Below are 25,681 nucleotides of genomic sequence, written 5' to 3'. Positions count from 1 at the left end.
AGTCAGGTTTGAATCTAGATAACAAGACCCCATGGCCCCTCCCACAGAGCCTGTCTCTTTTCTACTAACTCACTATGATATTTGTGTTCCTGTTGCCATGGGCAATGGTGATGTCTGTGTGTTTCCTCTGGGTGTTTTCTGTACCACCAGGGAGATGTGTGGGTGTCTGGGCTGTAACAATTCCATGAAGCAGGGCTGCTATTACTGGGGGAGCCACAGAAATGGTTCAGAGACTCTGTGTTTCTTCCCTATTGCTCCAAGGTTTTGTCTCTGCTGTTCCCAGCCATCCTCACCCATGATATCATTCCTGGGCCCATCTCTGAAGGATCTCTGTGCTGTGTTACTCTTCATGGACAACAAAAAATCATTATGGAAATGCATACATGTAACTCTCTATATAATATACCTTAGGAAAGTTGAGAACAAACTCTAGTTTTCTGCTTTCACATTTTTTCACCAGTCCTGGGGCTTGAATTCAGGGCCTGAGCACTGTCCTTGGGCTTTCTCAAGGCTCGAGCTCTACCACTTGAACCACAGCACCACTTCTGGTTTTTTGTACATATGTGGTACCGAGGAGTTGAACCTGAGGCTTTGTGCATGCTAGAAGAGCACTCCACCACTAAGCCAACATCCTGGCCCCTGATTCACACTTCTGGAGTTTAGTGTTGGACCTCAGAGGCCCAGATTTCAATGCTGAATGCTTCTGTGACCTGTGTCACCGGTGGGTCCCTGGACAAGTTCTTCACGTTGTCATCTCAATTCTCTCTACTCCTTTCAAATGCACTGAGACCCAGCAGAAAAAAAATCATGACACTCTATGTGACTAAACATGGTGACCGATTCAGAGAATTGGGGAATGTTATTTTAGACATTTCATTATTAAGAGCTTAATTTTATTATTTTATTGCTATTGTTTCTGTTGTGTTTTGATTCTTTCCTTCAGCTATTTCAATTTTTTTAAATTGCTTCTGACTGTCAGAAATAGATTTTATTAAATGGTAGAGCTGGACAAAGGTACACATTTTAGCCAATTTCCTGCCATCTTCCTGGTATGTATATTTGCCTAAGTTTTTATAGGATAATCAGGGTCGGGGTGGGGGGAAGATACGCATAGATAAAAGTGTCTCAAGTGACAGGTTCTTTTCAGAACTGTTCTGAGGTGTCATCAGATAGTCTCACAGTCTGTTTTCTCAGGACTGTTCTTGTGAGGGTCTGCTACAAATGAGTCACTGGAGAATGAGGCACTGGTGCCTTATCCCTTTAATCCTAGCTATTCAGGAGGCTGAAACATCAGAATCATGGTTTAAAGTCAGCCTAGATGGCAAAGTCTATGAGAATCATAGAACCTTTTCTCTATTTAACCACCAAAAGACCAGAAGTGCAACTGTGGCTCAAGGGTAGAATGCCAGCCTTGAGCACTAAAAACTCAGGGACAGTGCCCAGTCCTTGAGTTTAAACCCCAGGTCTGGCAAAAAAAAGAAATGTCTCATGCTTTCTTCTCTGAAAGGTGGACACCAGGGACTTGTTTGGATTCTGAAATTTCCTCCTCTTGTTTAAATGGTGTTTTCTCTCAAGTATTTCTTTCTGAATCTTGGGGTTTTTTTGTGCAGATTGTATCAATTACCTCCCCTGTGGTTATTGGAAATCCCTTGTGCCAGAGATTGGCCTTTTATTCCCAGATGTTCTAATCTTGGCCCAGATTGGGCCAAGACAGGGCAGGTAGATGTCAGCATCAATAAACCTTTTGTCCCAAATCTTTGCTGCGTGGCAGAATTGGTGCTTGTTCTCCTGACACTGTATCTGAGCCTTTCCCCCACCCCTCAAAACAAGTGCTCTACCACTTGACCCACACCTCCCTTTTATTCCTTCCTTCCTCCTTTTTTCCTTCCTGCCTTCCTTCTCCCTCACTCTTTCGTCTTTTATTGGTTAATTGGAGACATGAGTCTCACAATCTTTGCCTGCCTGAGCTGACTTCAAACCATGATCTCAACAGCCTGAGAGCAAGGATTGCAGCTGTGAGCCACCACCAACATCCAGTTTGAAAAAAATAATATATTTATACATTATATATATATATTTCCTATTCCAAGGTTTCTCTCCAAAGGTAGAGAGCAGGCACTTTCTTGTGTTCTTTACACTGGCTGTCTCGAAGTGTTGTTTGGCCTAAGTTCTCTAAGGGGAGGGACAAGAAGGCAATAACATGTAGTAGAAAGTTAATGAAAAAGTTGTTGTCAGAGCCAACTAGAATGGAGGAGTATTAGAAGATACAAGGTCCTTTTCCAGTCTACAAGGTATCACTGGAATGAGTTCCCACATGCAGGGAAATTTTATACTTGAAGTTTATTTATTTTGTTCTCACTTTTGGTGTCTACAAACCTGAGCTGTATAGTAACAGACTTCAGTAAAAGCATATGCACAGGGAAATGTCTCACTCCAACCAGAAAGACAGAGGCTGAGCAAGCTCAGTCCTCTCCAAGGCACGTCCGTATCTCCAGCCACTTTCTCTCTCTCCTTCCTCCCTTCTTCACACCTTCCAATCCTCCCTTCCTTCCACCTCTTTCTCCTTTCCTCCCTTTCTTTCGTTCTTTCCTTCCTCCAGCCCTTCCTTTCTCTTTCCGTCCCTCCCTCCCTCTGTCTTCCTCCTTCTTCCTTCTTTTCTTCCATTTCTCCTTCCCTCCCTTATTTTTTCCTATCTTTCTTCCTCTTTCCTTCCTACTATCCTCCTTCCCTTCCCTCCTTTTCTTCCACCTTTCCATTCTTTCTTTCTTCCATCATTTCCTCCCTCCTTCTTTTGTCCCTGCCTTCCTTACTTTATTCATTCCTCTCTTCCTCCCTTCTCACTCATTCCCGTCTATCTCCCTGCTTTCCTTCCTTCTACCCTTCTTCCCTTCTTTTTCTTCCTTTTCATCTTTCCTCCCTCCCTTCTTTTTTCCCTCCCTTTCCCCCTCAGTTCTTCAAGTCTTTCTTTCCTTTTATTTAGTACTACAGGTTGCCCCAGGGTCTTAGACCTGCAGGATAAGTTGTGGACCACTGAGCTACACTTCCGTTTCTGAAAAGATCCACAGAATCAACCCACAAAGGCAGCTGCACCCTGTGTGTAATCGTCTGAAAAAAACACACAGTGAAACCTTACTTTAATTGTTTCAGTGCTCAGGTCTGACTAACTTGTTTTAGAGTTTATTTTTATTTTTATTGTAGAAGTGATATCCAGAGAGTTTGCAGCTACGTAAATCAGGTAATAGTACAATTCTTTATGAACCGTGTTTCATCTTCCCCCACTCTCACCCAGTTTTTCCTTCCCATCCCCACCCACAAGATATACAGTTCATATTCCACACAGTGTCTAGTTAGTGTAACTGGTGTATTTGTTCAACTTGTTCTGTGCCCTCTATGCACCCAAATACAAGCAAACTAACAAACAAAAGGAAAAGAAAACAACAATGGCAATTAAAAATTATCTCATTTCCTGGGATGACATAGAAAAAAATCCTATTAAGTGAAGTAAGCCAGACTGAAAGGAACATAGGTTCAATGGTTTCCCTCATTTGTCATAATTAGTAGAAACCTTGGGCTCTCCTAGCAGAGACTTCCAATAGGGCAAAACTTAGATACATAAGGCCATATAGGATGAGGCTAAATGAAAGGACCTCAGGGATATGGAAATAAGACCCATATAATGTGTGACTATTGTTCTTAATGTACTATGTTATTTCTCATCTCTTTTGTTGTCCTTGGTTATCTCATATTGTTACAGTATCTTTCCTTGTTATCTGATATATTGTATATATGCTTATTTGTTTATTTGAAATGGAGTAGGGAAGGGGGAAAACAAGATGAGGAGAGGGGTGGGGGAGAGGGAAATGAGGACAAAATCATGAGAAAGGGTGTCAATGTTTGTGAAGCAATGCACCTTCTATCTGGTGAATATAATGTAACCCTTCTATTAATTACAATAAAAATATATTTAACAATTATCTCATTTCCTTTTCTGGGAGTTCATTTCATAAAATATTATTTTATATGATCATATGCATATACCTGTATGTGCCTACAAATCAACAAGTAAACTCTCTATGTATGCATATAATTATATATATATATGTATATATATACAGACACACATATATACATACACATAGAGACACACACACATGGGGATATGATGAATTATGTAGGATCCACTGAAGAAAGTTTTGCAGACCATTACCTGGTTGCATGCATACTTCTTTATTTATTCCAATAATCTATCCTTTCTTCAAAAGGTGTCCTAGGAACATGGAGCCAGAGAACTTAACGAGGATCCCGGAATTTTCCCTCCTCTTCTCAGAGGATCCAGACCTGCAACCCATCCTCTTTGTGCTATTCCTATCCATCTACCTAATCACCATGTTCGGAAATCTGCTCATCATCCTGGCCGTCACCTCTGACCCCCACCTCCACACCCCTATGTACTTCTTCCTCAGCAACCTCTCCTTGGCTGACATTGGATTCATCTCTACCACTGTCCCCAAGATGCTGGCGAACCTGCAAACTCACAGCAATTCCATCAGCTACGCTGGCTGCCTGACCCAAGTGGCCTTTTTGGCTGTGTTTGCTTGCTTGGACAGTCTACTCCTGACGGTGATGGCCTTTGACCGCTTGGTGGCCATCTGTCACCCTCTCCACTACCCCATCATTATGAATCCCCACCTCTGTGCCTTTTTGTTCCTTCTGTCATTGTCCATCAGTCTCTTGGACTCCCTGGCCCATTGTTTGGTGGTGTCCCAATTTACCTTCTGTACAGATGTAGAAATTCCCAATTTCTTCTGTGACCCTCCTCAGCTCCTGAAGCTGGCCTGTGATTACACATCCACTGCAGACATATTCGTCTTTCTTATTGCTGCAGTCTTTGGTGGGCTCCCTGTCTCAGGCATCCTGTACTCTTACGTTCACATTGTTTCTTCTGTCCTCCAAGTCCCATCAGCCAGTGGGAAACACAAAGCCTTCTCCACCTGTGGCTCTCACCTATCTGTCGTGTGCTTGTTTTATGGGACAGGTGTGGGAGCCTACTGTAGTTCAGTTGTTTCACACGTCCCTGGGAAGGTAACAGTGGCCTCAGTGATATACACAGTGGTCACCCCCATGCTGAACCCCTTCATCTACAGTTTGAGGAACAAAGACATCAAAAGCGCCCTTCAGAGCCTGCTGAGAATAATACAGATATATATATATGAATATATATTCATCTCATTTTGGTTTGTAGATCAGGGAAATCTGCAAAATCCAAGAAATTAGAATTGTAAACATACGTATGAATTTTGGTGGTTTCAGTGATGATGATGGTGGTGGTGGTGGTGGTGGTGGTGGTGGTGGTGGTGGTTGTGATAGTGATATTGCACGTGTGAACATTGCTTTATTTGAGAACACCTATACTTTGGATCTTGAATGTTTCCTGAAGTCTGTCATATTCAAGACTTAGTCTACTGTCTTGCAAACATTACAAAGTAAATGATCTACAGAGCAACAACTGCAGGTATGCTTGAGGAAGGAAGGTATTTTGTGACTTGTGGGACTGAAGATGGTCAAATGTGCTCAGAGAGCCAAGGTCTTCATCCTGGTACCTCTCTTCATTTTCTTTTCAAGCCTAGGCCTTGATAGCCCATTTTCAGGCACCTGTGGCTATAATTATACATGTGGATTGCCTTAGTTATGAAAAATGAATGTCACTTCCCAAGGACAGTAGTCAGTACCCAGGACTGGAAAAAAGAACAATTTAAAGAGAGACTTCTCTGAAGAGGAAATAAGAGTGGCCTATAGACACATGAAGAAATGCTCAACATCTCTGATAATGCAAATGAAAACAACTTCTCTTCCCACTGGCCACACCCACAGGGCATAGAGTGGCGCCTTGATTAGCTGGAGAGATCTGTAGCCAGCTACCCTCTCCATTTTATAGGCAGGAGTTGGGTCTGAGGCTCAGGCCATCCACAGCCAGCTCCATAGACCTTCCAGGCCACGCTCCATCGGAGCCTTGGTCTTCCCCTGGACAGGAGGATGCCTCCACATCAGAAGACAGCCACTGCCATCCAGGGAGTTTCAAGCTGCCAGGACTCCTCGCCAGCTTGTGTGCTGAGGAGACTCAGACCTTGGCTCTCAGTTCTTAGGCTGAACGCGGCAGGCTGATCCGTGAAAACTTCTCTGTGGAGACAAAGACAAGCAACACCTGTTATCCTGGGATTTGCGCAAAGAACAGTCCAGGTGGAAACCCAGCAATCTGAACAGCGCACTGAAAGGTGACCCAGAAGCTGAACATGGGTGGTGGATAGAGATCTAACCTTCCAGACCCTCCATCTGGAAATGTCAGGGAGAACCAGCCACAGATCCACAGACAGAAGCCCAGGGATCAGAATTCCCAGTTGAAGACTGTTCTTATGAGAAAAGAAAGAGGACATGGTTATAAATCGCCAGCAGCTACACGGCAAGCCATGCAACATGGGCAGAAGACCAAAAACTTCGCAAATAATCCAGGTTGGAACTCGGACTTAAGAAGTCCTCGCTTACTTTTGAAGTCTCCACCTAGTCCGAAGTATGCTGGAGCCAAATTTACTATGGTGCCCTCTCCAACTGTTCTCCCGATGCCACCCAGCCACTGGGTTCTCTGTGCTGGAATCCTTCCCATAAGGAAGCAAAGACTTCCCAACTGAAAACCTGAAAGTGCAGGCATACTACATACTCTTGAGATGGAGCCACAATTGTAAATGCTGCTTGACCTGTCTCAAATTTCCTTAGAGAATGAATTTGTGAAAACTGCTAATGATGTCAAAGCATAGGCTCTCTCATGTTTTAATGTGCACTGTGTAATAGTACCAGTGAGACCTCAGCTAACGAAATGATTCTACTTGGAAGTAAGTGCTCTCAATGGAGTAATTGGCAAGTTAAATTACTGAAGATTAGATTGGGAGGAATGTTAAAGGAATTATTCATCTTTCTACTGGGAGAGATAACAACCTACAGTTTGCGGATCAAGTTGACTTGTAAAAATATACAAAGAAGGGCCAGGAGTTTGGTCTAGTGGTAGAGTGCTTGCCTAGCATGCACCAAAACCGGGGTTCAATTCCTCTGTACCACATACATAGAAAAAGTCGAAAGTGGTGCTGTGGCTCAAGGGGTAGAGCTCTATTCTTGAGAAAAGCCCAAGGACAGTGCTCAGGCCCTGAGATCAAGCCCAGGACTGGCCAAAAAGAAAAAATGCACAAAAAACAGCGATTCTTATCTATAATCTATAGAAAATGTGAAATGGAGCTTGGCTCAGGGTTGGGCTGAAGAGCTCAGGGACAATACCCAGGCCCAGGGGTAGGGTGGTAACCTTGAACTGAAGAGCTCAGGGACAGTGCCCAGGCCGAGTTCAAGCTCCATGACCCACAAAAAAAAAATTGAAGACATTTGTACCTTGTTATCTGATATATTGTATATATGTTTATTTGTTTATTTGAAATAGGATAGGGACTGTATATATAAAGGTAAAATAATATTTAATACAGTGATAAAATACAAGTAATAAATGTTATAATTTGAATGTCTTATATATATTAAAATATATTCAACAATAAAGGCTATAAATATGTAAATATCATTGTTTATTACTTATTCATATTATAAAATATGTAAATGTCACCGGAAGTAGTGCTGAGGCTCAATTGGTGGAGCTCTAGCCTTGAGAAAGTCCAAGGACAGGGATCAGGATCTGAGCTCAAGCCCAGGACTGCCAATATATATATATATATACATATATATATGTTTATGAACATACTGTATACATGTGCTACCGATTACATATTTATTATGGCAGCATTGGGTTTTTTACTCAATTCTATTGAGTAAAATTCCAAATTAATGTAAAATGGTACATGTTAGCTCTACATTTGGAACATTATAGAGGTTGAGACAATCACAAAAACAGGGCTTCTACACTATTTACCATAGCAAAGATAGGGAACCAACCCAGATGTCCCTCAGTTGATGAGTGGATCAACAAGATGTGGTATTTGTACACAATGCAATTCTAGCTGCTCTCAGAAAGAATGACATCACCCAATTTGTTAGGAAATGGAAAGACTTAGAAAAAAATCACATTGAGTGAAGTAAGCCAGACTCAAAGGAAATAGGGTCCATGGTTTCCCTCATTTGTCATAATCAGTAGAAACCTTGGGCTCTCCTAGCAGAGATTTGCAATAGAGCAAAACCTAGATACATAAGGCCATAGAATATGACACTAAATGAAAGGACCTCTAGGATATAGAAACAAAAGCCATAGAATGAGTTATTGTTGTCTTTAATGTACTATGTTATCTCTCATCTCTTTTGTTCTCCCTTGGTTATCTTATATTGTTACAGTATCTGACTATGTTATCTGATATATTTTATATGTGCTTAATTGGTTATTTGAAATTGGATAGGGAAGGGGTTAATCAAGATGGGGGAAGGGTGGGAGGAAATGGGAACCATGTCATGAGAAAGGGTATCAATGTTTGTGAAGTTATTCACCTTCTATCTGGTGAAAATAATGTAACCCTTCTATGAATTACAATAAAAATATATGAAATAAAAACAGAAAAAAACAGGGCTTCTAACAAAGGTATAGTCACCCACTTATTCTGGTTGCCTGATTTAAGAAAGAAAGAATTGGAATTTTTCTGGGCACGGTGGATCATGCCAGTAGCTACTAAGCATAAGATCTGAGGATTAAGGTTAGGATTCTACCAACTGATCGATACCTCCAAACTCTCCTTGTATTGTTAATTTGCCTTTTTTATTTTTTTATTAGAGAATTTACTAACGTTGATATTTACATCATATTTTAAATGACAAGTTTAACAAACAAGTGTTCAAGGAGGGAATCTCTATTTAAATCATTGGGACTTAGTATTTAGAACTTAATCAAAATTAGGCTAAGGGTTTGTATGTCATAGAAACATATTAATTTATGAAATAAAACATTATGTCTATAGAGTCATAGGTTTTTTGTCTATATAGTTATGTTTGTATTTCCATTACCATGTCCATAGCTTTGGGTATGCAGTTGAGTCCTCGCTCTTGTACTCTTTGGATTTAATAGCCACATATTAAGGGTACCATGCGCCTTTTGTTCCTTAGGTCTTGACTTGTTTAAGTCAACATGATTTGCTCTAGATTCATCCACTTCCCTGCTAATGCCATTATTTTATCTTGTCTATTGGCTATGTAGAATTCCACTGTGTATATATACCACATTTTCTGTATCCATTCATCTGCAGTAGGGCATCTGGATTGTTTCCATCACCTGGGTATTGTGAATAGTGCAGAGATGAGCATAGCTGAGCAGGTGTCCTTATAATATCCTGGGTCATGATGTTCAGGATAGATGCCCAGAAGTGGTATGGCGGGATTATAGGGAAGGTCTTTAAGAAACCTCCACACTGCTTTCCAGAGTGGCTGAACTAGTCTACATTCCCACCAGCAGTATAGTAGGATTTCTTTCTATATACAACCCCACCAGCAACCGTCATTGTCTGAGTTCAAAATCTTGGCCATTCTTGTTGGGGTAAGGTGGTATCTTAGGGTTGTTTTTATTTGCATTCCCTTTATGACCATAGATGATGAACATTTTCTCATATGCTTTTCTGCCATTTTAATCTCTTCTTCTGATAAGTCTCTCTTTAGTTCCCTTGCCCACTTAGTGAATGGTTTATTGCATTTTCGTTGGATTAGTTTCTTGAGTTCCCTGTAGATACTGGATATTAAGCATTTGTCAGATGTATTGTTGGTGAATATCTTTTCCCAGTTGGCTGGCTGTCTCTCTACTTTTGCAACTATGTTTTGATCTGTACAGAAACTTTTTATTTTTAGGTAGTCCCATTTATTGAGTCTCTCTCCAATCTGTTGTGACCCTGGGATTCTGTTCAGGAATCTGTTGCCTGTGCCTATGAGTTCCAGTGTCTCTCCCACTTTATCATGTAGCAATTTCACGGTTTCCGGTCTGACGTTGAGGTTTTTGATCCACTTTGAGTGAATGCTTGTGCATGGCGAAAGGCTAGGGTCAATTTTTAGTTTTCTGCATGTGGCTGCCCAGTTTTGCCAGTACCAATAATTGAATAGACTGTGTTTGTTCCACTGTATATCCTTGGCTCCTTTGTCAAATACAAGTTGCCTATAGGTATATGGTTCTCTTTCTGGGTCTTCTATTCTGTTCCACTGATCTTCTGGTCTGTTTTTGTGCCAGTACCAAGCAGTTTTTGTTACTATGGCTCTATAGTAGAGTTTGAAGTCTGGTATTGTAATACCACCAGCATTGCTCTTTTTGCCTAGAATTGTTTTGGCTATTCTAGGTCTTTTCTTGTTCCATATGAATCTTTGGATTATATCTTCTATTTCTATAAAGAATGTCTTTGGGATTTTGATGGGGATTGCATTGAATTTGTATATCAATTTTGGCAGTATAGCCATTTTCACTACGTTGGTTTTCCCTAGCCATGAGCATGGGATGTCTTTCCATTTCTTAGTGTCCTCTTTAATTTCTTTCATTAGGCTTTTATAGTTTTCATTGAATAATTCCTTTACATCTTTTGTTACGTATATTCCTAAGCATTTTATTCTATTGCAAATGGGATCATTTTCTTTTTTTTCAAATTACATTTATTTTTATTTTTTTTCATATATTTTTATTGTAACTAATAGAAGGGTTACATGATATTTGCGAGATAGAAGATGCATTAATTCACATACATTGATACCCTTTCACATGTTTTGGTCCCTATTTCCCTCCCCCCACCCCCCCTTCATCTTTTTTTATTGTAATTAGTAAAAGGGTTACATGATATTTGCCAGATAGAAGGTGCATTAATTCACATACATTGATACCCTTTCACATGTCTTGGTACCCATTACCCTACCCCCCGCCCCCCACCTGTCTTGGTTCCCCCCCTTCCCTATCAAATTTCAAATATCCAAGTACAACTAAATTCAATATATCAGATAACAAAGTGAGATACAGTAACAATATGAGATGACCAAGTGACAGCAAAGGAGATGAGAGACAACATAGTACATTAAGGACAACAATCGTTCATTATATGGCTTTTGTTTCAATATCCTGGAGGTCCTTTCAATTAGCTTCATACTATATGGCCTTATGTATTGGGATTTTGCTCTATTGCAGATCTCTGCTAGTAGAGCCCAAGGTTTCTACTGATTATGACAAATGAGGGAAACCAGTGAGCCTAAGTTCCTTTGAGTCTGGCTTACTTCACTAAATATGATTTTTTCTAAGTCTTTCCATTTCCTAACAAATGGGGCAATGTCATCCTTTCTGACAGCAGCATAGAATTCCATTGTGTACAAATACCACAACTTGTTGATCCACTCTTCAATTGAGGGACATCTAGGTTGGTTCCATATCTTTGCTATGGTGAATAGTGCTGCAATGAACATTGTTGTGCTAGTGGATTTAGTATGCCCTTCTTTCTGGATGATTGGGTAAATGCCAAGTAGTGGAATTGCTTGGTCATAGTGGAGTTCTATGTTTAGCCTTTTGAGGCACTGCCACACTGCTTTCCATAGTGGTTGAAGGAGTTTGCACTCCCACCAACAGTGTAGTAGTGATCCCTCCTGGCCACATCCCCTCCAGCATCTGTTATTATTCGTTTTCCTGATCCTGGCCATTCTAACTGGAGTGAGGTGGAATCTTAGAGTTGTTTTGATTTGCATTTCTTTTATGACCAGAGATGTTGAGCATTTCTTCATGTGTCTATAGGCCATTTTTGTTTCTTCTTCAGAGAAGACTCTGTCTTTAAGTCTTTGGCCCATTTTTTAATGGGATGGTTGTTACTTTTAGTTTTGGAGTGATTCAATTTTTTGAGTTGTTGATATATTTTAGATATGAGGCCTTTGTCCGTTGTTTGGTTGGTGAAGATTTTCTCCCACTCTGTAGGCTTCTTATTTAATTTACTAGCTATGTCCTTTGCCATACAAAAGCTCCGCAGTTTAATGCAGTCCCACTGCGTTAAAGAAAGAGATAAGGGAGGAAGCCATAGCTGAACAAGACGAAACCATAAACAAGGTGATAAGTGACAAAGAAGAAGCCATAAAGGAGGCCATAATAAAAGTTTTTCAAAGAAAGATGGATGAATTCATGGGATCATTTTCTTGATTTGGCGTTCTGCTTGTGTATTGTTGGTGTACAAGAAGGCTACTGATTTCTGAAGGTTGATTTTGTATCCTGCCACTTTGCTAAAGTGGTTTATTAATTCTAGAAGTTTGGGAGTGGAGTTTGTTGGGTCACTCAAGTAGAGGATCATGTCATCTTCAAATAGGGATAGTTTAATTTCTTCTTTCCCTAATTGGATCCCTTTGATGTCCTTTTCTTGCCTTATTGCTCTGGCTAAGGGTTCCAGCACCATATTGAAGAGAAGTGGAGAGAGTGGCATTCCTGTCTAGTTCCTGATTTTAAGGTGAATGGTTCCAGTCTTTCACCATTTAGTATAATACTTGCTGCAGGTTTTTCATATATGGCTTTCACTATTTTGAGGAATGTACCTCTTATTCCTATTTTTTCTAGTGCTTTCAACATGAATGGATGTTGTATTTTGTCAAATGCCTTCTCCGCGTCCAGAGAAATTATCATATGATTCTAATCATTAACTGTATTGATATGATGTATTACATTGATTGCTTTGCGAATGTTAAACCAGACTTGCCTCTGTGGGATGAAGCCCAATTGATCATAGTTATGATTTTTTAATTTGTTTCTGGATTCTGTTGGCTAATATTTTATTGAGGAGTTTTACATCTGTGTTCATTAGAGAGATAGTTTTCTTTTTTTGTTGGGTCTTTCCCTGGTTTGGGAATGAGAGTAATATTAGCTTCATTAAATGAGTTTGGTATTGCTCCTTCTGTTTCTATTTCTCGGAAGAGTTTTAAGGGTATAGGTGTTATTTCATCTTTAAATGTCTTGTAGAATTCCGCAGTGAATCCATCTGGACCTGGGCTCTTTTTGGTTGGCATTTCCCTGATTGCTTCCACAATTTCGTTGTAACAAATTGGTTTGTTCAATTTGTTTACCTCATCGTTGTTCAGTGTGGGTAGCTTATATTTATTTAAGAAATCATCCATTTCTACTAGATTTTCTTGTTTCTTTGAATATAGGCCCTGGTAGTACCTATCCATTATGGGCTGAATTTCTTGGGAATCAGTTGTGATTGTTCCCGTGGGGCCTCTATTCTTGTTTATTTGAGTCTCCCCTTTCCTTTTTTTGATTAATTTTGCCAAAGGTCTGTCTATTTTGTTGACTCTTTCAAAGAACCAACTTTTTGATTTATTAATTTTGTGTATAGTAGATCTTATTTCAATCTCTGATATTTCTGATTTTATTTTTGTTATTTCTGTTCTTCTAGTTGTTTTGGAATTAACTTTTTCTTGCTCCTCTAGGTGTTTCAGTTTTTTTAATGTGCTCTTCTTCTGTCTTTTTAATATGTGCTCCTAGTGTGATAAATTTTCCTCTTAGAACTGCCTTTGCTGTGTCCCATAAGTTCCTTTGTGATGTTTCTTGATTGTCATTACATTCAAGGAAGTTTTTAATTTCATTTCTGATCTGATCTGTTACCCAGGAGTTATTCAGAAGTGTGTTGTTCAGTTTCCAAGTGATTGAATGTTTTTTGACTTTGACTGCATTGTTCAGAATTAGTCTGACTCCACTGTGGTCTGATAGAATGCATGGGATTATATCAGACCTCTTGTATCTGCTTAAGTTTTCTGTATGAACTATTATATGATCTATTTTGGAGTGTGTTCCATGTGTTGCTGAGAAAAATGTGAAAAGTTTCGCCGTTGCATGGAAGGCTCTGTGTATATCTGTTAAGCCCAGCTGGGCTATGGTTTCGTTTAAGTCGATGGTGTCTTTGCTTAATTTTTGTTGGGTTGACCTGTCATTTGTTGAGAGTAGTGAATTGAGGTCTCCCACTATGATTGTGTTTCAGTCTATCTTGTTCTAAAAGTGTTTGTTTGACGAATTTGGGTGCTCCCGTGTTGGGGGAGTAAATGTTTATAACTGTAATATTATGGGCATGGATTGTACCCTTTACTAATATACAATGGCCATCTCTATATTTATGTACTGATTTTACTGAGAAGTTAATTTTGTCAGAGACTAAGATTGCTACTCCTGCTTTTTTGCATGGTGCATTGGAGTGGAAAATTCGTTTCCATCCTTTCACTTGGAATTTGTTTCTGTCTTTGGCAGTGAGGTGGGTCTCTTGGAGGCAACATATGGATGGGTGGTGTTTCTTAATGTAGTCTGCTGCACTGTGTCTTTTGATTGGATTGTTCAGCCCGTTCACATTTAGAGAGATTATCGTCAGTGTCCATTGTTGTTATTTTTTTTACTTCTTGGTTTCTTTTCCTCTCTTTTTTCCCCTTTTGTGTTTAGTGAATTATAGATATTCACTTCTTGATGGGGGTTCTTGATGTTCTACAATTTGTTCTCAATTAGTATTTTTTGTAACACTGGTTTAGTGTGCATGTATTCATAAAGCTTCTCTTTGGAGTGAAATATTCTTGTTTCTCCCTCAAATGTAAATGCTAGTTTTGCTGGATATATCAGTCTGGGTTGGCAGTTGTTGGTCTTCAGGGCATCAATGATGTTTTTCCAAGCTTTTCTTGAATTTGGGGTTTGCATGTAGAGATCTGCTGTAATTCGAATTTTCTTCCCATTGTAGTATAGCTCCTTCTTTGTTTTTGTAGCATTTAAGATCAATTCCTTGGTATTCAGGTCTAGATGAGTTCCTTCTAGGATCTTGCCTGTTTGGAGTCCTGAAACCTTCAATAATGTGAGTATTTTCCCTTTTGAATTTGGGGAAGTTCTCTGCTATGATTTTGATGAATACAGGTTGCATTCCTTTGTCCTGAAATTCTGCGCCCTCCTCAATCCCTATTACACGAAGATTAGACTTCTTTGCTGCATCTGCCAGTTCCTGGAGCTCTCTCTGGTGGATTCTGACTGATTTTTCCAAGGTGACTATTCTCTGTTCCAGCTCCTGTGTTTTATCTTTCGTTCCTGATGTTCTATTCTCCATCTCCATCAATCTGCTGCTTAATGCCTCCATTTTTGCTTGAAGTGTGAACACTGAGCTGATCATGTCTGCTCTGAGGGTATTAATCTTTTCTTCCATTTCTCTTTTGAATTCGAGGAGCTCTTTGGTGATTTCCTGCTTATGTTCCTGGAATTGTTTCTGGAATTCTGTTTTAATCTCTTTAGTCATGTCCACAATCATCTCCTTGAATAGGGTCATGTTTCGTGTCTCTTCAGGTGTCGTTTCTTGGGATGGTGACATCTCTCTCATCCCTTCACTCTTGTTTCCTTTTGGGCTTTGCGTGGGACTTTGATTATTTACATGTCGTAATTCATTTTGCACTCTCCTAGGCATTGAGAACTGTTGTTGTAGTTCACTCTGTGGTCAGTAGGTAGTGGTCTTTACTTGGATTGGGACCGGTGGTACTGGGTATATGTGAATACCTGCGGTTCTCAGCCAAATTGATTCCTCGCTGACTAGGTCAGAGTTTGCAGTTTTTGCAGGTGTTCTGGCCTGTTCCCAGAGGCTGTGTGCTGCTGCACGACTAGCTCTCAGCCCAACCAGTGACCTCACAGTGGGCCATGGGATGGATCTGTGAGCTTCAGTCTCAGCGTGCTGGGTAGACGGTTGGTTTTCCTGTGTTGCTTCTAGGGGCAAGCCCCCGGCCAAGGGTCTGGGGTTTGGGAGTTTCCAGGGGCTCTCAGCAGTACCAGCAGGTGTCTGCTCTGTTCCCAGGGGCAGGGCCCAGCCAAGGATGTGGGCTCCAAAGGTGGAACCTCGCCTTTCTGATTCTCAGAAGTTGAGCTTGGCTACTGGTCTGCCCCTCGGTTCCCTGCTGTGTTTTCACTGCTTTGTCAGAGAGTCTGTGACTGTGGGGGGCCCCTCGGTGCTGTCTTGCTCAGGATTCCCATCTGGAGGATGCCCCGCTCAAGATTTGAGGGGACAGATGCCAGCTCCTATTTTCCTGCACACCCCACCCGCTGTTGTAAGTCAGGGTCTCAGCGCCCCCCACTCTCCAGACACAGTGGCCTGGGAGAGGAACCTGTTGGGCGGGTGGGAGCTGGGACACCTCCGACACCCTTGGTGGGGTGCTAGGTCTTAGCGTCTGCCCGCCTGTCAGTCTCCAGTCAATGGCCTGGGGGAGGGGGCTGTTGAGGGAAGGGACAGGATTCTAAATTCCTTGCCCCCTTCCTCCTGCCAGTCTTTCTCAAGCGGGGTGGAGGGGTCTGAGTTAAGTTCTATTGCTTGGCACAAACTCTGCTTTCCCAATTGGTTTGGGGACCCGCTGGACTACCCCTGGGCTACCCGCTGCACTACTCACACCTCTGCGTTCCGTCTGTGGGTGTTCCACGGTGGTGGAGAATCATTCACTCCCCTTGGATCTCCGCCGCCACCTGTGTTCCACATCTGGGTTCCGCTGCTTGCTGTTCTGGTTCCGCGTCTGGGTTCCACTGCTTCTGCGGCTTGCTGGCCCTGTCCTATGCTGGTTCCTGCAGCAGTTGGGGCTGCCCAGCCCGGCACTCTTTGCCGCCACTTTTCGCTGTTAATTTGCTTTTTGAAATTACTTTTTAGTAGCTGGGCAAAGAGCTTTCAATTCAACATGACGGGTAGTCATGCATTATGATCTGTGTCATCCCTTCCATCATTCTCCCCCATCTCTCCCAACCCCACAGCACTTCTCTACCTAGAGAATTCCATTTTTACTGATGTATATCGTTTTTAGTTCAGTAGCTATCATTTGGGAAAATGGTTCTTTACTGATTTTAGCATATATTCTGACATCCATTGTTTTTTGTTTGCTACAAAATTTTCTTTCTTTGCTTCACATAGAAACCAACCCTTAATGCATTTCAGTTATGCTCACATTCATAAAGTTATGAATATAAGCAATCACTGAGAAAAAATCATGGCAGAATATATGTTTTGTGGCAATAACAGCATTCATCCACTCTATTATGTGATCACTATCATCTGGCTTTTTGCTGGTAATTAGAGAAAAGAGTGTCATGGACTTTCCTGCCCAAGTTGGCTTCAAATGTCAACCTCTTGAGTAGATGCAATTAAAGGAATGAGCCACTGGACCCATCTATGTATCCTTACTTTTATTTTGCCATTCCTGGGGTTTGAACTCAGGGCCTGGGTACTGTTCTTGACCTTTGGCTGGAGGCTATCACTCCACCACTTGAGCCATAGCACCTCTTCTGGCTTTTTCTGTGTATGTGGTACCGAGGAATTGAACCCAGGACTTCATGTAGGCTTGGCAAACACTCTACCACTAGGCCAAACTCCTGGCTCCGCAACCTTACTTTTGACAGTTTTAATCAAGTGAATCAGAATCATCTGATTTGGGGGGGTATGAAGGGGATGATGGCTTTTCTGTTCATGAGCTATAAATACACACTTCAATTTTTGTAGTTTGGTATCTTAGTTCTTGTAATTGAGTTCTTTGAGCCACCATATATAAGTCCTATTTCCACACCGAAAACAGGACTCCAACAACTTCGTATGGATAATGACATCAGAAGATTTCTTGGCTTTCCATATTAATATTCAAACTCATTAGGGCATTGCTTTGTGTTTGGAAATGCAAGGCACATGACTTAAATTCACACAATAGGAGAGAACTGAATGATGCAAGCACAGGACCTCAGGGCTCAGTACATCAGCCCTATCTTTACCTCTGGGATGAGAATGCTGCTAAAACAGCTGCTCCCCTGAGGCTTGTACCCCTGGTGTGACACGGCACACCAGAATACATGAGCCAGGAGGTTCAGGCTGGGCCACTTCCACTCACTAGTACTGCCGCCCATCATACAGACACACATGAGCTCCCCAGAAAACGGTCCTTCTTGGCTAACTGTATTTTGAGTCAGGGCGTCAGTCTCTGTTGCTCAAAGGTACATCACCCGACTTCATTATCAAGGTGAGACATTGGATTCTGCCTGCCAAATAACCAACATTGTTAACTGGCTGAAGGCCTTGAACTCAGGATCTGGGTATTGTTCCTGAGCTTTTGTTCTCCAGGCTACTGCTCTACTACTTCCAGATACAGCTGATTTTCTGGTGGCAAATTGGAGGTAAGAGTCTCACATTTTCCTGCCAAGGCTAGTTTTGAACTACAATCCTCAGATCTCAGGCTCCTGAGTGACTAAGGTTACAGACATGAGCCACCAGCACACATCCACTAATCTCCTTAATGTTACAGCCACAATGGCTGACTGAGGCTGTCACCCCAATTATCAGTGGGATTCCCTGTGACTTTGAGAGGATCATGATGAGAAACCTCTCCCTCATGTCTCTCCTGTCCACGTGACATGTGATTCCAGTATGTGTACCCCACACTGTGTGTGGGCCCCAATACTGTTGTGTTTATTTGCATATGTGCTCATATTCCGTGTTCCTGTATGTGTCCTGTGACTGCATGTTTGTGGATGCATCTTCAGCACCATGCCTTTGTGGTTTGTGTAACTGCACCCCAGTTTGTATGGCTGCCCCAAGACTGCAAGTTCATAAATGTGTCATGAATGTTGTCATGTATTCCGAACTCACTTCAACTTTTGTTGAGTTTTTGGAGAGCACTAGTTGGTAGGGTTGCAATATGAATACTCAGAGACTGGAAGGAAAGAAAATCAGGATCCATTACGTACCAAGAAGTAACAGGAGGTTGTGAATGAGGAAGGAGAAATGGGTATGAAGTAGATATATGGCTGTTGGACACATTTATGAAAATAGACTTTGGACTTCTGGAGAAAAATCTCCTAAGAAGGGTGAAGATAAGGAGGAAATAGGAATGAAAGGGCAAAAATTAACATAGCATGTTATACACATCATAAGGCTCTTTCATCATCCATATATATGTGTGTGTGTGTGTGTGTGTGTGTGTGTGTGTGTGTGTGTACATGAATACAAATGGTGATAAATCCTCAGTGACCAGGTGAATTAATGGAAATTCTTTTCTAACAATCCTGACCTCTAACAGTGCCAGAGAGATGTTATTCAAAAACCAGATCTTTCCCAACTGAGGCATCTACTGGCCTATGAATTGTATTGTATGGAAACTAGAAATAAAACATTTATTTCAAGATTCGATATCCTGGGCTTCTCAGAGGACCCAGATCTGCAACCAATCTTCTTTGGGCTGTTCTTCTCCATATGCCTGATCACCGTGCTCGGGAATCTGCTCATCATCCTGGCCATCAGCTCTGACCCCCACCTCCACACCCCCATGTACCTCTTCCTCTCCATCCATTCCTTGGCTGACATTGGATTCACCTCTACCACCATCCCCAAGATGCTGGTGAACCTTCAGACTCATAACATATCCATCAGCTATGCTGGCTGTCTAAGCCAAGTGTCCTTTTTTAGTCTTTTTGCATGTTTGGACAGCATGAATCTGGCCATGATGGCCTATGACCGCTTGGTGGCCATCTGTCACCCTCTCCACTATGCCATCATCATGAACCCACGCCTGTGCAGTTTCTTAGTCTTGCTGTCATTATCCTTCAGTCTTTTGGATTCCCTGATACATTACTTGATGGTGTCACAAGTCACCTTCTGTACTCATATAGACATTCCCAGTTTCTTCTGTGACCCTTCTCAACTCCTGAAGCTTGCCTGTGATTATAATTCCACCAAAAACATCTTCATCTATCTGATTGGTGCATTCTTTGGGGGGATTCCAGCCTCAGGGATCCTGTATTCTTACATCCAAATTGTTTCTACTGTTCTTAGAGTCCCATCAGCCAGGGGGAAATACAAAGCCTTCTCCACCTGTGGCTCTCACCTGTCTGTCGTGTGCTTGTTTTATGGGACAGGCCTGGGTACCTACTGCAGTTCTTCTATCTCTCACAACCCCAGGAATATGATGGTGACCTCTTTGGGGTACACCATGATCACCCACATGCTGAACCCCTTTGTCTACAGTTTGAGGAACAGGGACATCAAGAGAGCTCTTTGGTTCCTGGCCTACAAAGCAGCTCACCGTCCATACTAAGATTTTCTATTTTGATCTATGGGTTCACAGAAGAGCAAAACTTGACATCTTCATGTGGAAAATATCTCTGACACTCATCCGCATGACTTACAGTATGATTCTTTCCTAGCACATTCATGCGATCTTGACAATATTCTAAGCCAGACACTGGTGGCTCACGCCTGTCATCCTAGCTACTCAGAGGGCTGAGATCTGAGTATCACATTTGGAAGCCAGACCAGGCAGGAAAGTCTGTGAGACTCTTATCTCTAACCATTAAAAAGCCACCAGAAGTGGAGCTGTGGCTCAGTGGTAGAGCACCACCCTTGAGCCAAATGGCTCAATGACAGCATCACCCAGACCCTGTGTTCAAGCCCCAGGACCAGAACACACACACACAGACACACACACACAGACACACACACACACACACACACACTCACAAAAAGTGCATTTGACAAATGGACCATTTTTTCTTTGTGTTAGAGATACCATTTCATCCTTGCTATATCCTAGGAAGGGGGTATAAATGTCTATGGAAAACATCGCCAAGTCAAGGCCCCTGTCTATTCAAAAGTGTGTTGTGATGCATGCAAATCACAGACACATTTGCACCTTCTGAAGTACTGAAGAACTGACTGATTGCAATTTATTCTCTGTGATTTATTCACACAAACATAGTGATCCTCTTTCTCCATATCCTTATTGTGAATTGTCTGTGTAATTGATTTTTGTCCAGTTAAACATGTAAATGTCAGACAAAGGTTATGTCTGACTTTGTGGTTGTTTTATTGTGCTATTATTTGTCATTGTTTTTAGTATTACTTTAATGCACATTACTTTGCTGTTTTTAGTATTACTTTACTGTACTTTACTGTACTTTAAGTTCCTGTATTCTCATTTGTCAATCTTGCCATTATTTTCTGTACAATTATGCCTTTTAATTCAGGAATTAACTGCCTGTGTTAATGTCTTTAATTGTGTTCCGTTTTTCTAGTGGTTCTATAGTTATAGGCCTTTGATCAAGATCTTTCAGCCTCTTGGATTTGACTGATTTATGAAGAGATATATGAATGAACTTTAAAAGGATGCATGATTTTCATGATATGTGGAAGCTAAATTTAGCTTGGAAAGTTGTTAAGTAAATATGTTGTATGGTATGTAAGTAGCCAAGTATATTAACTGAAATATGACAGATTCAAGGTAGACTTCAAATAGTGTCATTTCACAGATGGGCAAGGTCAAAGTTCAGCAAAATAAAACACCAGGAAGCTGGGACTTTAAAAGGATGGAGAGGGATCAAGGGGAAAATGGTAGAAATGAAGAGGAGAAGAGGGGAAGAATTCAGAAAAGAATCCAATGTATGTCCTACAAAATTAAGAACCGGGAGAGAAGGGGTGGGCAAGGGGGAGATAGGTAAGAATGTTGAAAGGGATAACGTGGATCAAGACATATACTCAAATAAACTGCTCTGTTAAATGGCAACTTTTTATACGATGATGTAAAGATTTTTAAAAAGCAAAGAAGAAAAAAGAATATAGCTGGTTTTCTCAATGTCCTATGTTAAAGCCTTGGTCTTCATTAAAAAGTGGTTGTACTATTTTGCCAAGAAACACACAACTGTGTCTGTATTGGGTTATTTCTGAGATATCTTTTCTATCCAAACAGGAAGTTGGTTTTACAAAACATGGCTTCCTTTTAAATCTCAGAGTACATGCTAGGCGAGCACTGTTTCACTGAGCTAAGTCCTCAGCCCACAAGCTTCGCACTTTGTAGATAGACGCCTATGTTTCAGCAGGCTATCAAACTTCCTACTAAGTGTTTCAAACTAAATAGTTGTGTACCATAGAAACACCCATTACTTTGGAAGATAAAGGAGAATCTAAACTGTTCAAAACAGTGGAGAACAGGCGTTACTGACACCGGTAATTTCCATCTCCAACAGAGAGCCAAAGAGTTGAAGTTTTCCTTGGAGTTATACATAGCATAGACAAGGAGGAAAACAGATGGAAATTGCATTCATTTCAAAACATAAAAGGAACTGTGTGTATTCCATATCTGGGTTCAGAGAGTGAGGACTCTCCAGGTTGACCTGTTCTGTGATAGCCAGGGGAGGTAGCCAGGCAGAAGGCTGAGGTCTGAGGATCACAGTTGAAAGCCAGCCAAGGCAGGGAAGTGTGTGAGGCTCTCATCTCCAGTTAACCAACCAAAAGTCAGAAGTGGAGCTGTGGCTCAAGTGATAGAGCACTAGCCTTGAGCAAAAATGTTCAGGAACTATTCCCGGAGCCCTGGGTTCAACTACAGAATCTTCACAAAAAAATGAAAACAATCAAATGTACAATGACAACATTCAATGGAAAGAGTGACAATGGTCAGTGTGCATTGGACTCATAATCTGTCTTGTGGAACTGAAACCCCTTTGAACAACTAATTGAAAATGCTGAGAAAATATAATTTGTTCTTATTGCTGTCATGTTGAATTGAAAACCCCTTTGTACAACCACGGAAAGCTAATAAATGGATAATGATTTTTTAATTTCAAACTGATTTTTAATTAAAAAAATTTGTATCGGGTGCCAGTGGCTCACACCTGTAATCTTATTCATTTATTCTGGAGACTGAGATTTGAGGCTGGCAGTTCAAAGCCAGCCCCAGCCAGGAAAGTCTGTGAAGCCCTTATCTCCAATGAATCAACAAACAACTGGAAGTAGAGCCTTGGGCATAAGTGCTAAAGTGCAAGTCTTGAGCAAGAAAGCTTAGACCCAGCACCTTGGTCCCGAATTCAAGCCCCAGAATACCACCAACTTTAAATATGGTGTGTAAATTTTATAAAATCCCTGCAACTTAGAAATCAGAAGAGGGCATCCTTGCTTCCTCCTGGGGTTAAGAATGCCCAGATTTTTCCTAGCAATTAATTTTCTCCCTACAGATTAGCAAGTCTCCAGTAATTAAGATCTACAGTCTAACTCGACTAATGAGCAGCTCTGAGCCTTGAGCTTCCAGGTCAGCTGGTATAAGAACCCATTCTTCTTCCCTGCCCTATAACTGGCAGTGTGTCCTTCTGCCAGGCTCACCTACAGAACCACAGGACTCCTGTGTGGTCCTGACTTCCTGCCAGCCCTGAGCACAGAGCGGAGCAGCTCACACCAAGCAAGAGAGAAAACGACTAGGTGTCCTTTGGTCTCCTCACAGCAAGAACCAGTACAGCCCAGTAAGTGCTACTGGACACCTACCTGGCTGGAGGAGGCACAGTGGTGACCTAGCTTGGTCACCATGCCGAGAGCCCAGTTGGGGTAGCTGGATGGGAGAGGTACCAGGAGACAGAGTTTCTCCCAGCCCTAGGATTTTTGTATTCTGATTTAAACAGTAATAGTGTGAGGACTCCAATTACTGTTCTGTTTGACTTCCATACTTGGTCCAAGTCATCAAAGAATCTCTCCCACCAAAGAAGAATGTGGGAGCGCTGTCATATCCCCACCCCACACCCAAAATAATGATGATGATGACATCAACCATGATGTAATGATGTAACAAACCTTCACCCAGACCTTCCACGTTCCAGACTCTCAGCTCATCTTCATCATGGAGTAGACAAAACAAAAATCAGTGCTACTGCATCTTCTCTCCATGATTGAGACAAGAGAACCCACATATTTTTATCATCATGACAGTTTAAGAGAATGAAGTCTGTGTGTGTGTGTGTGTGTGTGTGTGTGTGTGTGTGTGTGTATGCCAGTCTGGCGTTGAATCTTAAGTCCTGTGTACTATCCCTGAGCTTTTGAGAAAATCAATCTGTTGCTTGTCCTTGCTGTATGAGCTGCAGAAACTTAGCTGGTATTACAAGCAGAGCCACAGAAAGGGTTGGCACAGGAAAGTTCTGTGTGTCTGTTCCCTTTTCTCTGTGATTTTTGCCTCTGCTGCTCACAGCCGGCTTTGCCCTGGGATATTGTCCCAGGGCTATCTCTGAGAGATCTGTCTTGTGTGTTACTCTGGGCAAATGACAGAAAAGAATTCTATAAATATATGCATATATATCTATGTATAATATATTTTAAGAAATTAAAGTACAAGGGCTGAGAGTTTGGTAGAGTGCTTGCCTAGCATGTACAAAGACACAGGCTCAATTCCTCGGTACCACATACCTAGAAAAAAGCCCCAAGTGGTGCTGAGGCTCAAGTGGTAGAGTTCTAGCCTTAAGAAAATCCAAGGACAGTGCTCAGGCCCTGAACTTAAACCCAGGACAGGCAAAAAAAAAAAAGATATTGGAGTACAAAGTCAAGCCCTCTGCTTTTGAACTTCTGAAGTTGGGTGAAACATGAAGTCCTTTGGTTGGAGTTTAAAGGCCCAGGATTCCATTCTGAATGTTTCTGTGATCTGTGTCACCCAGGGGTCCCTAGCATATTCTCTGTGCCAACATCTGAGTTGTCTCTGCTTATTCCAACTGCACTGTGCTCCAGATGGGAAAAAAAAAATCATGGCACTGTATGAGACTAAATGTGATAGATGAAGAGAATTCAAAATGTAAATTTGAGACATTGTTGTTATTAATACTTCAACTCACATCTCCTGTCATAGGTTATCTTAGATTAATGAAGGCTTACTTTTTATTCTTTTATTGCTAGTATTATTACTATTAATGTTTTGTAGTACTTTCCTGCAGCTATTTAAAATTTTTAACTGTTTTTGAATGTCAGAGATGAGAGATTTTATTAAATGGCAACCCCAAGCCATGGGTACACAACATTCCAATTTCCTGCCATCTTCATGATTCATATATTTGTCAAGTTATAGGGGATAACTTGGCATAGTTGAAATACCCCGAAGTCACAGGTGTTGTTCATATGTGGTCAGAAGTGTAACCAAGGGGTCTGACAGTCTGTTTCTCAGGTCTTGGTTACTCGTGAGGCTGAGATCTAAAGATCACTGAGTGAAGCCAGCTTAGGAAAGTCCATGAGACTCTTCATTTAACTGCCAAAAATCCAGTAGTGGAATTATGGCTCAAGTGGTAGAGTAAAGCTTAGGGTCTAGGCCCTGAATTCAAACCCCAGGTCCAGTACACACACACACACACACACACACACACACACACACACACACACACACACATACACCTATCCCAAAATAGGTCCTGATGATGAATTGTGTAGATTCTCTTTGTCTTTATCACGGACAAATGATGTAACATAGATTTAAATTTGTCAACTCCATGAAGAAAGTGAGCTGAGAGTCTGGGACTTAGAAGGATGAGGAAAATGTTTAACACCATCATCATCATCACAATTTTGAGAGGGCAGAGACATGATTTGGGTGTTGTCCCTGAGCTATTTGCTTGAATTTTCTTTGTGGTGATTAATTGAAGATACAAGTCTCATTCTCATGAACTTCTCTGCGTGGTCTGGCTTTGAACTGTAATACTCAGATCTCAGCCTCCTATTACAGGCTGAGCCACTGGTGCCTGGCTATGGACTATAAATACAGATAGATAGATAGATAGATAGATAGATAGATAGATAGATAGATAGATAGATAGATAGAATAGAGAGAATATATATATATATATATGTATGTATACCTTTTTTTGGCCTATCATGGGGCATGAGCTCAGGGCCTGGACACTGTCCCTGAGCCT

The 25,681-nt window shown here is 41.4% G+C and overlaps 2 protein-coding genes and 1 pseudogene across 2 annotated transcripts; all 3 read left to right on the top strand.

Annotated features, from left to right (window-relative positions):
- The first annotated feature begins 4,242 nt into the window (after positions 1 to 4,242).
- Positions 4,243 to 5,274, top strand: LOC150068853 (olfactory receptor 7E24-like). Its single transcript, XM_090329288.1, has one exon. The coding sequence runs from the start codon at positions 4,276 to 4,278 to the stop codon at positions 5,272 to 5,274; it is 999 nt and encodes a 332-aa protein (XP_090185414.1). The 5' UTR covers positions 4,243 to 4,275.
- A 1,016-nt stretch (positions 5,275 to 6,290) lies between these two features.
- On the top strand, positions 6,291 to 6,691 carry LOC150068852 (proline-rich nuclear receptor coactivator 2-like; annotated as a pseudogene).
- A 12,440-nt stretch (positions 6,692 to 19,131) lies between these two features.
- LOC150068851 (olfactory receptor 7E178-like) lies at positions 19,132 to 20,073 on the top strand. Its single transcript, XM_090329280.1, has one exon. The coding sequence runs from the start codon at positions 19,132 to 19,134 to the stop codon at positions 20,071 to 20,073; it is 942 nt and encodes a 313-aa protein (XP_090185406.1).
- Positions 20,074 to 25,681: the final 5,608 nt, after the last annotated feature.

Source organism: Megascapheus bottae, chromosome 1 (genome assembly GCF_031878675.1).
Source record: "Megascapheus bottae isolate mThoBot1 chromosome 1, mThoBot2.hap1, whole genome shotgun sequence".
In the NCBI taxonomy this organism is placed as follows: Eukaryota; Metazoa; Chordata; class Mammalia; order Rodentia; family Geomyidae; genus Megascapheus; species Megascapheus bottae.
The sequence above is the reverse complement of the archived record's forward strand: the minus strand, read 5'-3'. Positions and strand labels throughout refer to the sequence as shown.